This window comes from Lynx canadensis, chromosome D4, assembly GCF_007474595.2.
Source record: "Lynx canadensis isolate LIC74 chromosome D4, mLynCan4.pri.v2, whole genome shotgun sequence".
Lineage (NCBI taxonomy): Eukaryota > Metazoa > Chordata > Mammalia > Carnivora > Felidae > Lynx > Lynx canadensis.
In genome coordinates, this window is record NC_044315.2 from 8144131 (window position 1) to 8160448 (window position 16318).

Genomic DNA, 16318 nt, shown 5'->3' on the forward strand with positions numbered 1-16318 from the left:
GGGTAGAAATCATCTCTCAAAGCTTTGGACAGATTATCCTCATGAGAAAAGTCAGGGCTTTGGATGCTGCAATGACAACAGAGTCCATCGGGAGGCGGAAATGGAGGTGGGGTGGTTTCAGGGAAATCGTGTTACGGGGGTCCTCCTCTCACTTCTGACAGGAGTTGCTCCGTCTAGGGGATAAACAAGAGGAAAACTCTGGATTATGGCTGTGGTTTCCCCATTTGATCCTCTGACCTCCATTCAGTCCCTACGGATAGCTGGGAGACATCCCCCCACCCCCACCCCCGGCACGGTCGGAGGCCGGCCCACCAGAGACGGGACCTCAGCAGGTGCGTGTGCCCAGCTGGTCTCCACGAGCGCTCCATTGCACGGTGGGGCCCCTGTGTCGTCTCAGCCACCCTCCCGAACTGAGTAAAACAAAGCTGGATGGCCCCGAGAAGAAAATGCTGATGACCGGAACGAGGAGGAGGAAGAGAGTGACGGCTGTCGGACAGAAAACAGAAGCTTGGGATACGCTAGAGAGTCGAAAGCCGTGGTGGTTCAATTAGATGATTCAATAGATGGAGTGGGTCTGCCTTATGTTCAACACACAGGTAAGAAGAAATGACTCCCTTTCTCCCAGTGCTTGGACCCGGGCAGATACCGCTCAGATACCGTAAAAACAACGGCTGGAAGGTGAAACATTCCAGGGAGGGGAAGCCTAAGGAAGTCTTAGACATCTTCGCGAGCCTGGGAAGACAAGAAGGAAAGGAGAGTAGGAATTTCTGTACCCACACTTGTGGGGGCTCGAGCTGTATCCATTTGGAATACTAAGAAATTAGGCTCCTAGCTTCTGACGTTGGAAAATGGTAGTAAGGGCTATTCCAAACTTACTTTTGTGTCTGAACCGTTGGAGAGGGCTTCTGCGACTTCTCAGCTGGGAGCCCGGGCGAGTGCGTTGCTCTTTGGTGCCTCAGTTTCCTCATCAGTAAAGATGAGGGTAATCACAGTATCTCTCTCTCAGGGTGGCGGGGAGGAGTCAGTGCATTAATGCACATGATATGCTTGGGACCGCGCCAGGCATGGGGTAAGCACGATGAGATGCCATCGCTCGCATCCCAGCTACCTTCCTCTGGTGGGTGTCTGCTCATCCCTCATTCTGATGATGCAAATTCGGGAAGGCTCCCAGTGTCCCTGGCCCAGGCCGCGGTCGGGCAGACCCGGCACAGCAAGCCGGTTATGGTCCACTGACCCAAGCTGATTTGGAGCGAGTAGAAGGGGCCTGGCCTTTGCTGAAATGGAGGAAATCGGCGGCTGCTTCCAGCACATGACTAAGACCTTCCTGTAAGAGGCGAGGCGAGACCATATGGTAACCTTAATTGAGTCCCTAAATCTAGTCATGACCAAAGCTTAGATTTCCCAGTTTCGCAGTGAATCATAATATTTTGGTATTTTGCTCCAGTTAGCTGAAGTTGAGTCTCTGCCCCCCGTATTAATGTGGAGGAAAGACTGCCATTACGTTTTTTTGTTTAAGTCACAAAACTCCTGGTTTCTTGAGGGTATGGTGGGAGTTCTACTAAGGTCAAGATAGTGCCCTTTTAGAGGTGCTTGCTTCCTTCCTTCCTTCCTTCCTTCCTTCCTTCCTTCCTTCTTCCTTTCCTTTCCTTTCCTTCCTTTCCTTTCCTTTCCTTTCCTTTCCTTTCCTTTCCTTTCCTTTCCTTTCCTTTCCTTTCCTTTCCTTTCCTTTCCTTTTTTTTTTTTTTAAGCAATCTCTACACCCAGTGCGGGGCTCTAACTCACAACCTAGAGATCAGGAGTGCACGCTGTACTGGCTGAACCAGCCAGCTGCCCCTAGAGATGCTTTATGAGTCATTTTCATCTGCCATTCACTTCTTTTTATGTTTATTTTTGAGAGAGAGACAGAGAGAGAGATGGGGGAGGGGCAGAGAGAGAGGGAGGGACAGAGGATCCAAAACGGGCTCTGTGCTTGACAGCCGCGAGCCTGACACGGGGCTTGAACCCGCGAACCTGAGCTCCAAATCAGTGGCTCAACCGACTGAGCCACCCAGGCGCCCCTGAACAGGCTTCTTTGACAGAAGGATAAAGAGGTTCAAGAGCTACTTTAGGGGTCTTCAGCAGCATGAAAGTACTTAGCACCATGCAGGCAGCGGGTAGTAAGGGGAAAGGACGAGGGAAGGGCAGGAGAGTGCTCAGAGGAGGCTGGGAGCACGGCAGGCAGCCTGGTTGGTGAGGGGTGGGGGGTGGGGCAGCATGCAGGTGCTCTGTGGTCCCCACCCCAGAAACCCTCTCCACAGCTCCAACTCTCTGGATATCATTATGATCCCTGGAAGCTCCGAGGGCACAAATCGAAGCCATGATTTGTGAGAAGTGAGAGTAAGAGGTAAGGAAGTGAGAATGAGGTAAAAAGAGCACGGTGCTTAGACGATAAGAGACAAGACAGCGAAGGAGGCCAGAGAAGGCCTCTTTATTTATTGTTTCAAGATGACATTTATTGTCAAATTGGTTTCCATACAACACCCAGTGCTCATCCCAAAAGGTGCCCTCCTCAATACCCATCACCCACCCTCTCCTCCCTCCCACCCCCCATCAACCCTCAGTTTGTTCTCAGTTTTTAAGAGTCTCTTATGGTTTGCCTCCCTCCCTCTCTAACCTCTTTTTTTTTTTTCCCTTCCCCTCCCCCATGGTCTTCTGTTAAGTTTCTCAGGATCCACATAAGAGTGAAAACATGGTCTCTGTCCTTCCCTGCATGACTTACTTCACTTAGCCTCACACTCTCCAGTTCCATCCACGTTGCTACAAAAGACCATAGAGAAGGCCTCTTCAGGGAACAAGGTGAGGAGTCAGAAGGCCACATCAGGAAGCAGGACCACAATGGGGGGTGGAGGGGGCTGGAGGGAGGGGGCGGGGAGACCCTGAGACCAGGGATTTCTTAGACCTGGCAGGGTTTGAGGGTCGGGACCCCCGGGGGCCTCTAGGGAAGCTCATTCCTCTGAAGTCAGCCTGCTTAGTTAAGGACATCCCCTCCGTGGAATCCCAACGGATTTACAATCCTTGCTTCCTTCCCGCAATCCATTCCGCCAGAGGGGGGTCACCGACCAAGGACACACAGAAGTTGGTTCCGAATGTGAAGAAAAGTTCCCCTGATGGCACTGAGTCTATGGCTGTGGAGCCTCTGGTCAAAAAGAAAAAAAAAAAAAAAAAAAAGACGTCTTTCTTTTCTTAATTTCCTGCCGCGGACCAATTTCTCTTCGCACGAGACTAACGTGTGATGTGGCTCCCCAGGGTTTGGAGACCCCCCCCCCAACCCCCCCATCCTTGGACGCCGGAGCCAACCGGCCAGGTTGGGTAGCAGCTGGGGCCGGGCGTCAACTTGGGGACGAGCGTCCCAGGCCCTCCCGACCCACAGCGAGGGCAACGGTCCATCCGACAGAGCGAGCCTGCGACGCCAGGTGACCGGAGGGGACTGCGGTCGTTGGAGGCCAGCCAGGTGCCCGCGCGAGCGTGTCCCCCGCCGCCTGGCCGCCGCCGTCCGCACTCGGGACGGCCGCTCCCCCGCGGGTGTGAGTGGCCCGGAACCCGGGCGAAGGCGCAGCCGGCAGAGAGCCCGGGCCCCGGCCGTTCCCAAACCCGCGCCCACGCCCGCAGAGCGGACCCAGCGAACAGCAGGTGTCACCCTTCCGCTTGCAAAGCCCGGGCGCCTCCAGGTGCCTCGCGCCCTCCGCCAACGTGCGGCTGGGAGCCGTGGCCGCGCGCACCTGCGCGGCGCCCGCGGGGCGGGGGTCGCCGCGTCCCCGCGCGCCCCCGGCGGGGGCGAGGGGCGGGGCGGGCGGGGCCCCGGGCGGCAGGTGCCGGCAGGAGCCCGCGGGCTGCCGGAGGTCGACGCTCGGCGGCGCGCGGAGGTGAGGAGGGCGGCCGGCGCTTGCAAGTCCCTCCCCTTCCCCCGGCCGTTTCCCGGGGCGCCGCCCGGGCTCGGGGCGGCGGCGCTCGCAGCATGGCCCGGGGCCCGGCGCGCCTGCAGTTCCGCGTGCAGCTGCGCTTCGTGACCGAGGAGCAGCTCTTCGGGGCGGGGCCGCTGTCTCCCCCCAGCCCGAAGTGCCTGCGGCTGGAGGTGCACCCGGCGGGGGAGGAGGCGGACGCGACGGTGACCGACGGTGAAGTACCCAGTCCCGCTCGGAAGTTGGGGCCGGGCGCGCGCGAGCGCGGCGTGCGGGCGGCGGGGGCGGCCGCGCGTCCGCGGGGGGTGCGCGGCGCGGGCGAGTGCGGGGTGCGCCCCGCGGCTCCCCGTTGGGGGGGGGGGGGACGTGCCGGGAGGCTTCCGCCCACCCGGCCCGGCCCGCGTTGCGTCTTTAGTGCGCTCAGAGAACTTGGAAGCCGTGGGCAGCCGGGCCCTGAGAACTTGGCCGTAACTTAGAGGTGTCCGGAGCGAGGTCCCGAGAAGAGAGGCGCGCGACGCACCCACCCAGGAGCAGAGCGGGACGGGAAACCCTGTCTCCTTTCTTCCAGGCCTGCTGGGCTCTCCTTCCCTCCCTGGCGGCGGGCCGCCCTCCAGCCGCACCTGCAGCCTGGTGCTGGCCGGGTTCTGACGCGCCGGGAGGGCTGTGCCGGGGGTGGTTCAAAAAGCGACCTCTCCCACGACGTGCACGTTTTCCAGTCCCTGGAGCTGTGGGCTCGCGAATGCTTCTGATCTTTCTAGGGTCCTGGACCTTTTTGAGCATCCGAGGAAACCCATAGAGCCTGGCCCCACAAAATGTGCATAGGGAGCGCCAAACTTTGCATAGAGATATGAAGGGGTAACAAACAGCTCCACGGCGCGGCTCGTATTAAACACCCCATCCTAGTAAGGGTGGGGAGCAGAGCCCCAGACAGCTGCAAGCCTCCAAAGACTCCTGGGGCTTCTTTCTTCCGACCCTAACTTCTAAGATTCTGAGTACAGTTGAAAACGCTCTGCTGTCGTGATGTGGTTCCGTTGATAAGAATTCCCACAAGTTCAGATAACTCTCAGGTCCAGACGTGCTCGTCTGGGACAAAGCGAATCCAAGTTCACTGCTACACCGCCAAGGCCTTAGAACAGACTCAGGCACACAGTAGGCATTCGATAAATGCTTGTTGTGGTAGAAGAGAAAACCATGCGATGTGTTTTCTCCCTTTACTCTGGGCTGGAATGGAGAAGTCTGGGCCTTTAAAAAATAAGTATTAAATACTGTTTGGTGTCTTAGTTTGAGTCTTGGCCCGGGGATCAGAAGCCTTACTCAGCAACTCCTGGATTGCAGGAGGGAAAAGGAAGTAGCTTTCAGTGTTTCCCCTGGGAATTTTCAAACGCAAGGTGCCAGAAAAGTGTTCAGTTTGTCAACGATGGTAATTTTTTTTAAATGTTGTTGGTTTTTTCTTTTGAGAGAGAGCATGAGAGAGCCCAGGGGAGGGGCGGGGAGAGAGAGAGAGAGAGAGAGAGAGAGAGAGAGAATCCTAAGCAGGTTCCATAGTCACCGTGAGATCATGACCTGAGCAGAAATCAAGAGTTGGACGCTTAACTGACCGAGCCACCCAGGCACCCCAGGGATGGTAATTTTATTTAATCCGTAGCCATACACATGGAGAAACAAAGGACCAGGTTTGAGATTTACACATTACTCAGTGTCCTATGAATTCCTTTCCCACAGATAGGTGTTCAGAGAAGAAATGTTGGAGGTTCGAGGTCATTGAACTCGTAGACTCCCCAACAAGTAACCCAGTGCCTGGCCTATAAGGACGAAGTTCCTTTACACAGAAGAATATGTTTTCCCTTAAAGCCGTAAATAGAGTCTAGAGGTGACCTCTGTGGTAGGGATTAGACCAGACTCATGGAAATAGAAGGAATAATTAAAGCTGAGGCAGGCAGGCAGTCGTTGTGTGAATTTTTGAAAACTCCTTGGGAAAGATTCACTAACAAGGAAGCAGAGAACTCACGCTCTTAACAGCTTGAGTCCTAAAATGCAGTTGTTAAAGCTAGCTACTCTTTTTATGGAGAGTTTCTGGAGAGAAACTATTCTGGAGTTGTTTTTTTAGTAGCTCGTCTTACTGTGTGGCCAACTAGACCACTGTGGGTGATGGCCAGGCAGAGCAGGTTGAGAAACAGATTCTAGTATACTCTTAGAAGAAGTATGGTGTTGTATTCAAATATCGGACCTTGAGTAGCAGAAGTCCGAATGGCGAGGCTTTCTCCCCGGGTGAAGTGTTTGGGATGGGTGCAAAGTCTTTAATGGATTGGAAGAATGGGTCTAAGCAATGTATCCTTAGAAAATGATACAGTTTCTTAGCTCACGTATGGAATTAGTTATTGAACAAGGAGACTCTGGAGTAACTGTGCCTGGATTCAAATCCCGGTGATGTGTTTTACTAGCTGTGCTGCTCTTAGGAGATGATTCACCCTATGCAAGCGTCAGTTTCTTCATCTGTAAAGTAAGAATGGTCACACGCGTGTTACATCATTAAATAAAATAACATATATACCACGTATAATGCATGCCATGTATTAAGAGCTCAGCAAGTGTTTACCATTATTATTAATATTTGTATTCTGCCCCCCCCCCCAAATAATAGTTTCCTTGGCTGTTCTGAGGGATAGCCAGGCTGTATTTTTGTGAAGATGTTCCAGAGGAAACTCCATTAAGTCTAGTCGATAATAACTAGGAAAAACTGAACAATCTTTTAGAGTCCCAGTCTCAATAGCTTGTCATGTAAAAAAAAAAAAAAAAAAAAAAGGAACAGAACAAGACAAACCAGTTTATTCTAATTTCAGGCCCTCCAAAACTGACAAATGATTTTATGAAGGGAACACACCAGGGGGTCCAGCACTCCAGCTTATGAAGTCTGAGAAGACAATCATTTATTCCTTTTTTTCTCAAACATATTTTTTTGAGTCCCTCTTTCTACCGCGAGCCTTCCCAAGAGCATGCCTGGTTCATCCTTTTCTCCCCACAGCCTTCCACAGTACCTGGTACCCACAAGGCATCAATAAGTGTTTGCTGAGTGAATTGGGGATCTAAATCAAGAATTTATTTTAGTGTTTATTTATTTTTGAGGCAGAGAGAGACAATGCGAGCGGGGGAGGGGCAGAGAGAGAGGGAGACACAGAATCCGAAGCAGGCTCCAGGCCCTGAGCGGGCAGTACAGACCCCACAGTGGGCTTGAACTCACGAGCTGTGAGATCATGACCTGAGCTAGAGGTGGACACCCAACTGACAGAGCCACCCAGGTGCCCCTTAAATCAAGAATTTTTAAATATTGTGGGGCGCCTGGGTGGCTCCGTTGGTTAAGCATCCGACTTTGGCTCAGGTCATGATCTCGTGGTCCGTGAGTTCGAGCCCCACGTCGGGCTCTGTGCTGACAGCTCGGAGCCTGGGGCGTGCTTCGGATTCTGTGTCTCCCTCTCTCTCTCTCTGTCCCTCCCCCTGCTCACTCTCTCTCTTTTCTCTCCCAAAAATAAATAAACACTAAAAATTTTTTTTCAAACAAAATACAGTGTATTGATAGGAAATTTGCAGCGTAGTGAGGTCAACGAATCTGGAGATGGTTGCCACTGGAAGGTTAGTTCCTCAGGGTTCCCAAGAGAAGGAAGCAAGCCACACCATGGTGGTGAGCACGTGGAGAAGCAGTAGGCGGGTCAGGGGGCAGGGGGAGTAAGGGGAATTGTGGGTAAGAGCCTTCACTGTGGTTTCTGTGGGGGAAGAATGGGGGAGGCGGGGTAAGCAGGCTGAGGGTGGCTGCTTTGAATAATTTCAGCAGGCTGGGGGTGTAGGGTCTCTCCTGAGTTGCCGGGCACCTGGCCCTGGGTTGATTATCGTTGATGGTGGCCTGGAGTTGGAGTGTGAGAGCCCGCTATAGGGAGTGTTGGGGGTGTGGGCTCTGGATTGACCGGCTTGTGTTTGAAAAGTGTGTTTGCAGTGAGTTGTTGACTGTCTCCAGGAATTGGCTCATCTAGGAGGGGCGGTCTCCCTGGGGTCCCCAAGGTCCCAAATGTCAAAGCATCAGTATACAGGAATAAAAGACAGAGTTGGGGCACCTGGGTGGCTCAGTGCGTTGGACATCCGACTTCGACTTGGGTCATTATCTCGCAGATCATGAGTTCAAGCCCCACATCTGGCTCTCTGCTCCCAGCGCAGAGCCCACTTTGAATCCTCTGTCTCCCCCTCTGCCCTCCCCTGCTTGCGGATACTCTTTCTCTGTCTAAAATTAAAAAAAAAAAAAAAAAGAAAGAAAGAAAGAAAGAAAGAGTTAATACAAGGGAGAATCAGAACATACCGGAATCGGTTAGTATATAGGGTGGGGGTGGCACAGAGGAAGGGCCTGTGGATAAGGTCTTGAGTTCAGGTGATGGGGGAAGAATATTATTTTCATCCCTCAAATATGTTAAGGAACTGGAAAATGGAGAGGAACCACACAGTGGGTGGGGGATGGCCTGCCTCCTCTCTACCCCTTCCCTAAGGTAGGTTTCCTGATTGGGGGGGGGGGGGCAGAGGACAAAGGAATTTAAGATGTGGGACTGTGTCACACAAAGGTTAATGGTAGACCGGGTCTCCAGGAGAGGAGACAGACGCTTTCTTCCTTGTTCGGTTTAGAGCTGTCTTTTAATTAATCTGGAAGAGTTAGGAAGATACATGAATAAGCCTCATAGGTAATCAAGTATAAAAAAGCAATGATTTTCTTGTCTCCGAGGTATTTTAAAAGGACGCTACGTATCTTGTTCCCTTGCGGTTGCTCATCTCATTAGAGGGGGAAAAAAAGAACAGAGGAAAAGTCAGAGAAAAACATCCTTTGTATCACATGGGAGTATTAATCTCCCTTCATTAAATTCTGTGGTAGCAAGTGAGTAAGTTGGAGCCTATGACCAGGATCCTGAAGTCAGTCACCTACAAATGATAGAGGCATTCATTATTTTTCATTCAACAAACATTTATCGGACACGTGTTCTGCGCGAATCACTGGCTGAACAGTAAATGAGCTGGAGAAAGACCCATTTGTATGGAGCTAATATTTTAATTGGGGGAAGACAATAGCCAAATGACAGAGCGAGGCAATTGCAGAGCGAGATAAATGTTTTGAACCCAAAGGGAAAGAAAAAAAAAAAGAGACAAAGGAAGGGAGGGAGGCCAGTTCAAAGAGTGGTCAGGGAAGGTCTCTCTGAGGAAGGAACATTTGATGTGAGGCAGGGAGGATGAAAGCAGCCAGCTAAGCCAAGAACCGGAGGACGAGCACCCCGGGCAGAAGAAATGGCAGGTGGCAAGGCCCCGAGGCTGGAAGGAGCTGTGTTTGCGACCGGGTGGAGAGGGACGGGAGTGGTATGAGTGAAAGTTAGTGCTGCAATTATTCTTAGAGTATAATGAGCCATCTCGGACCCAGTGACTTAAAATCACTATTTGATCACGTTTCCAGATTCTGTGGGTTAAGGGACCAGGCAGGGTTGGGCTGGGTGAGGCTTTTGCTCCTTGTGGCATCGACCGAGGCTGCCCTCTGGGACCCAGCTGGTGGCCAGCCTGGTCTGGGGGGATGCAAGAAAGCTTCCTTTACCTGGGCTGGTATCTGGGCTGGTGTGACGGTTAAGCTTTTGTGCCAGTTTGGGTGGGCTGCGGGCCCAGATATTTGGTCACATATTACCTGGATGTTTAGGTGAGGGTGTTTTTGGATGAGACTAACATTTAAATTGGCGACTTTGAGTAAAGCAGATTGCACTCCCCTCCCCCGCCCCCCCGAATGTGGGTGGGCCTCGTCCAATCAGTTGAAGGCCTTAACAGGACAAAGCCTGATCTTCCCCGAGCAAGAAGGGATTCTGCCAGCAGATGGCCTTTGGACTTGAACAGCAGCCCTGGCTCTTCACCGGGTACTCACTCTGCCAGCCTACCCTGTGGATTTTAGATTGGCCCGATGTACCCACACACCCTATGGATACTGTTTCTCCAGAGAACCCTCATAAAATGGAGAGGATTCGGAGATTAGGACAGTCAGTGGGGAGCCTGCGTAGGGCTTGGCTCCCTCCCACATGAGCTCCTCCCACCACGGACTTCTTCCATGGAGACGCGTGGCTCCAAGAGAGAGTTTTCCCACAGACTAAGCAGCAGCCGCATTACTCTTGGTGACACGCACCTGGAAATCAGTACGACATCCCCTGTGTCGTACCATATTGATCACCGCAGGGATAAGGCTGCCCAGGTTCGAGGAGAGAGTGTGTAGACCCCGCTTCTTTATGGCCAGAGTGGCACGGGATTATGTGTATAAACTGTGTTAGGGCGAGCCTGAGTGGCTCTTGATTTCCGCTCAGGTCGTGATCTCATGGTTCATGAGATCGAGCCCCACGTTGGGGCTGACAGTGCAGAGCCTGCTTGGGATTCCCTCTCTCTGTCTCTGTCTCTGTCTCTGTCTCTCTGTCCTCCCCCCCCCCCCCCGCTCATTCTCTCTCTCTCTCTTTCTCTCTCTCTCAGAAATAAAAATACAACTTTAAAACTGCCAGTTAGACCAACCAGGTCATATGGGATGTAACACACAGACACTCTCTCACTCACTCACTCACTCACTCACTCACTCATGGGGTTTGGGGCATGAAAACCTCCCTCTCCATCGCAATTACTGAAAAAGCTGGTTAGAGAGCATGGATTTTGATAGGTGCCACAGCGGACTCCTTAACTCTTCTCTCTTGAATTGAATTTGCTCCTCCTCACCTCCCCCTGCAAAAACAAACAAACAAACAACACACAAAACCCCTGTAAGCCTACCACTTGGTGAGCAGCCCAGAAAACACCATCTCAGCTGGTCATGAAGCAGGTGGGAGGGGGCTGGGATGGGTGGGCTCCTGTCCTTCTCCCGAAGGCATTGGAGAACCCTGAGGGGACAGGGGGTGCAGCGAGGCTAGAATCGCCACTGGGGAGCAGCATTTCTGAGTGAGGCATGGGTAGCGCGTGTGCTGGGGAAGTTCTTCGTTGTGAGAGACATCACAGAGAGGTTAGCGTCCCTGGCCCCTTGGTGGCAGGTGCCAGCCGCCCCCCCCCCCCCCGTTGTACCTGTTTCTGTGACAGCGAAGAAGAAGTTCATGTGTGCCGGCCAAATGCCCTTCACGTGGGCACAGGGGGAAGGAAAAGTGCAGAACTCTGGCCCCTGCTCACGCCCCGATAATCACAAACTCAAATACTCTGAACTTCTCCATCTAGACCACCAGAGAAACGCAGCGTGTACCTTTGGCATGGTAGTTCCTCTTCCCAACAGTAGACCCCTCCTGTTCACAGTCCGGTCCGACCGTGGTACCATTTAATCACGGCAACTATTCAGACATTGTGGTTGGACCAAAGGGTTGTTAAAGGAATAGGAATCCTGCCGAGTAACTTCTTTCTTTTCTTGCTGTTTTACCAAGAGCAACACTTGCATGATTTCATTTTAGTTTTCCCAGGAAGATATTTAATACAACTAAACGGGGACGCCCAGCTAGACCTGGTTTGGGGCTCCAGCCCTGTGGGCTGTTCGTCAGTGAAGAGAAAGCATTGCTTTCCTCTGTGAGGCAGTAGGGGTATCTCGAATGGATGCAAAATATAAAACCATCCAAAGCCCTTGTGTGTTTGAGTCTAACGTCACTGAAGGGAAAATGAATGAAAAGACTCCTTTTCCTGGCGGAATACGGACTCTTTATGATTCCTTTCTTCCTCCACTTTGAATAATTGTGCTGAGTTGTGGTCTGTATTGAGTACCCATGAATGAACCAGTTTAAAGACAGGCACTCCACGGATTAAGACTTAGAGTCCGTGCCACATGGAGGAGAAAACAGACATGGGCATCTTGTGAGTCAACGGACAGCACAGCCGTCCCTTAATTTGACGAGTTAGTACTTGAAACGAAGAGGTTTATCTAGGCAAGAAGTTCTCCTCCCAGGATCATCCCCCCCAAATAAGCCCCTAGTGCTTGGGAGATCTCCCCACAACCCTCAATTCTCTCTCCCCTGCAGCTGGGTTTTCACAGTGAAGATTTGCAGATAAAAGCTGAGGGGTTAGATTTTCCCAGCATTTAATCCTTGAATGTTTCACTCAGAGGAATGACTTTGCATTCTTGAGCAAGGTCTTTTTTTTCCGGGTCTGAGAGATTGCTGGGTATCCTTAATCACTCTCCAATTGTATTTACCTCCATTCAGCTAAGCTACTCCTTCGTGGTAGGTGCTAGACATGTTATGTCTAGACTCACTGTGAGCTGGAGGGAAAAATAATATTGACCTGATTTTATTGGTTCATTCTGTCCCAGGTGTATCGTCCTCAAAACCTGACTCTGTCCCCCTTTCCGTGATACTGTCTTGTGTTTAATCACCCAGTCTTTAGCCTGGGGCGAGGTGGGACTTCTAGCCACAAACCCAAAGTCGGATTAGGCCACGGAATTAGAAAACACTGTTTGCTCATGGTTTGCAGCAACTAGATTTATCAGTGAGTTTGGAAACCCGAGTAAGAGAGTCGCGTGGCTGATGATACGCCTCTTGGCATATTTCAGGCAGAATTAAGGTTTTCTAAACTCTGGACCAGTCATCTAAATAGAATTGTGTGACCTTCCTTTGTTAATTGCTTCTCACCATTTTAACCCCTGTGTTATAAGGAGGGTGGCGAGGTGGTTGGATTAACCAGATCAGATTTCCCCATGTTTTAGCTTCATGACCTTGGGTTTAGTGAACCTACCAGAAGCTTACTTTGTTTTCTCTTGTAGAAGCTGAGATCATTTTTACCTCATAAGGTTATGAGGGGCGGGTGGGGGGGGGGGACAGGGAGAAACAGAATAATGAAATGTGAAAGACAATACGGTGACTTCCATTTATTTTTGAAGGAAGTAGGGTCAAAACGCTCCAATAAAAATAACGCAGAGACGCTCGGCAAGCAGTCGTAAAGCAAAGTTACCACGTTCTCTGGGGCGTACTTAACGTTCTAGAACCATTTGCAAAGCGGTTTCTGTGGGATTCTGTCCATGGTGGACTTCCCACAGGACTCTTCGGGAAAAATGTATTTTGTGATTCTAGCCACTTTCACCCTGTGGCTCTTAGTCACACCAGTCTGTCTCTCTACTGAGGGATCATTTCTCGGGGCCTTTTTAGGTACTGTTCCATCTGCCTACAATGCTTTTCCTACTCCACATCTCCACTCCAGCCTTTTTGTATATTTGGGTCCTTCTCGTTCTTTACGTCAAAGCCTGGAAATCCTTTTTGGAGAAAGGACCTCTCATGGCCCGCTGTGCCCACCGCCATTTGTCTAAGCCCTCTGCTTTCGTGGCGATGATCACAACTTGGAATGAGAAGTGAAAGAATTTTATGACCTACTGTTGGTTAAAATCGAAGTTGGAAACGCAGACTACAGGTTGCAAGAGGATTTAATGAGAAACCTTGAGAGGCAAGGAAGAGGTTGACCCAAATGCTTCTGCGAGCATGAGCGACAAGGTTGAAGTGTGTTTTCCAATTAGGAGCCGTGAAGGCCTGGAGAATGGTGAGTACTAGCCGGGTCAGGAGAAAGCTCTGTCTCGGTCAGAGCTATGCACGTTCTGAATCTTGTCATCGTGAAACTGAGTTCCTGGTCAGTGTCTTTACTAAGAAGGGCAAAAAGGTCTCCAGTCGTATTTCGTTTTTAACCGTGGAAAGGCCATGGTTATCTGCTGGGAAATAGAAGTCAACCTTGAGGCGATTAAGACTGCTGAAAAGCTTGTTTAACATGTTTGTTGTGGGAAATTGTATTTACTTACTATACGTTTATGTTAGAAAATTGCATTCTTTAGCATGTTTGTTGTGGAAAATTGAGTTTATTCGCCTTGTTGTGTTGTACGCAGCAGCACCATGATGAATAGCTTACTAACTTCCTTTAGTAACTCTAGCTGTACCTGTGAGAGGAATTCGTTTCATTTATTGATTCGTGCAGTTCATATGTATTGCATACCCACCATGAGCCAGACACCGTACAGGGCAAATAGCAGTGTATCAGTTATCTATTGCCGGGTAACAAATAACTAGAGACTTAGTGGCTTAACACGACATGCATTGATTGCCTCCTCATTTCTGTGGTCAGGAGTCTGGGCAAGGCTTCGGAATCCTCTGCGTAGGGTCTCAGAACCTGCAGTCAGTGCTCTGGCCAGTGCTGAGATTTCAATATAAAAACTTGACCGGGAAGGGATCCTCTTGTGTGGTTGTTGGCTGAGTCGTTCTTTAAGCGCTTTTCACTGTAGGCCTTGGCTTCTTACTGCCCATTTGCTGGAGGTTACCTCCAGTTCAGTGGTACATGGGCCTACACAGTGTGGCCCTATGTCCTCAACGCCAGCAAGAGAGGAAGGGGTCTGATAACAAGATGGAAGTCTCGGTCAAATGTAACTTAATCATGGAAGCCACGCCCGTGACCTTCGCCATCGTCTGTTGGTTAGTCCCTAGGCCAGTCCACACTTGACGAGAGGGGATTACATGATGGCACGATCATGCCCTCCCAGGAGGCAGGGATCGTTGAGGGCCATCTTGGAGTCTGCCCTGCCATGTGGAATGAACAAAAAGAGGTCACCACTTTCACAGAGCATACATTCTAGTACCATTTGGAAAGGATCAGGGACTTTGTGCTGGACTTCCTGCAGTCTTGGCTGAGAAAAACATAGTTGGAGTTCTAACATGAATTGGTAAACATCATGTAAAGAATCCTTCTTCTTTAAATTAGTTATCAAGTACAGTCCTGCCCTGAATCTCCCAGGGAGTCTGCAGCTAAATCGCAGAACAAAAGAACGTATCTAAAAGTATACAACATCTCCTAGCAGAGTTGCACTGATCGATAGAGCCAAAAATCAGCTCCACTGTGCCTCTGGCTTCTAGGTCCTTTGCTCTGCTTTGGAGAGCTGGACGGAAGAGGCCCCTGTCTAGGACCAAGACAAATCCCGTGGTGGTAACTCGTGTTTAGTTTTTAGTCAGGGTTACTTCATCATGACCTCATTGCTTTTTGTGGAGGGCTTAGCTAGCTATTCTTCTTTGTGGGGAAGAGATGCATTGAAGGTAAGTTTGTGCTTAGGTTCAGACACTGAAGCATTTTCAGGTTGCTCACAGGACACAGTGCGACGTTGTTTCAAACGTGAGAAATTACAGTGGCCGTTGTATGGAGTGAACAAGGAGGCCGGTGCAGTATGGGAAAGGAGAAATGGATAAGGAAGGGAGGAAGGAGGGAAGAGAAGAAAGGAGGAAGAGGAAGGGAGAAAGGAAGAAGGGAGGGAGGGAGGAAGGGAGGAGGGCAAAAGGGAGGGAGGGAGAAAGGGAGGAAGGATAGAAGTAAGGGAGGTAGGGAGAAAGGGCGGGAGGAGGGGAGGAGGGCAGAAGGGAGGGAAGGACAAAGGGAGGAAGAGGGAGGAAGGAAGGAAGGAAGGAAGGAAGGAAGGAAGGAAGGAAGCTAAGCCCTCACTGTGTTTTTATTGCATCTTAGGTGATAAACGAGGGGTACACTCTACGGATCTCGCTGTTTTCTGTGGCGGTCACGTTGTAGGACTTAAAGTCATAATCTAAAACCTGTTTCACAAACCTTGACATTTACCCAGTCATGGGTTTAGAATTCATATTTTATTTTATTTTATTTTTTTATTTTTTTAATGTTTATTTTAGTTTTGAGGGCGAGAAAGAAGAACGTGAGCAGGGGAGGGGCAGAGACAGAGAGGGAGACACAGAATCCGAAGCAGGCTCCAGGCTCTGAGCTGTCAGCACAGAGCCTAACGCAGGGCTTGAACCCGCGAATCATGAAATCATGACCTGAGCCCAAGTCAGGCGCTTAGACGGCTGAGCCACCCAGGTGGCCCTAGAATTTGTATTTTATTTCTTTTTATTTATTTTTTTTTTAATTTTTTTTTCAACGTTTTTTATTTATTTTTTGGGACAGAGAGAGACAGAGCATGAACGGGGGAGGGGCAGAGAGAGAGGGAGACACAGAATCGGAAACAGGCTCCAGGCTCCGAGCCATCAGCCCAGAGCCTGACGCGGGGCTCGAACTCACGGACCGCGAGATCGTGACCTGGCTGAAGTCGGACGCTTAACCGACTGCGCCACCCAGGCGCCCCTAGAATTTGTATTTTAAAAGACTTGGAGATAGACTCTGGACAGGCTTGAGAGAGCAGCTCTGCCTTGGATCGCAGGTATCAGAAAATCCGAGATGAATGAAAATCCGTAAGTCGGAACAGGGAAGAGGAAGGTGGGTCTGAATGGTGTTCACTGCTCTTCACCCACCCGAGTGCGGCTAACGGCTGCCCAGATCCCAAGGTGAGTATCGCAGGTTAATGTGAGATGCTACGTGCAGAATAAGAACATGTTCGGGAAAGCCTCCGACGTTCA

At 50.8% G+C, this 16318-nt stretch overlaps 1 protein-coding gene across 1 annotated transcript in view; it reads left to right on the forward strand.

Annotated features, from left to right (window-relative positions):
- Positions 1 to 205: 205 nt before the first annotated feature.
- Positions 206 to 16318, forward strand: part of LOC115499948 (histone-arginine methyltransferase CARM1-like) — a 248160-nt gene continuing 232047 nt past the window's right edge. The window contains exons 1-4 of the mRNA XM_030294235.1: positions 206 to 332; positions 444 to 596; positions 3286 to 3669; positions 3708 to 4154. Of these exons, the coding sequence (XP_030150095.1) occupies positions 206 to 332; positions 444 to 596; positions 3286 to 3669; positions 3708 to 4154 (1111 nt within the window). The remainder of the gene's footprint in view (positions 333 to 443; positions 597 to 3285; positions 3670 to 3707; positions 4155 to 16318) is intronic.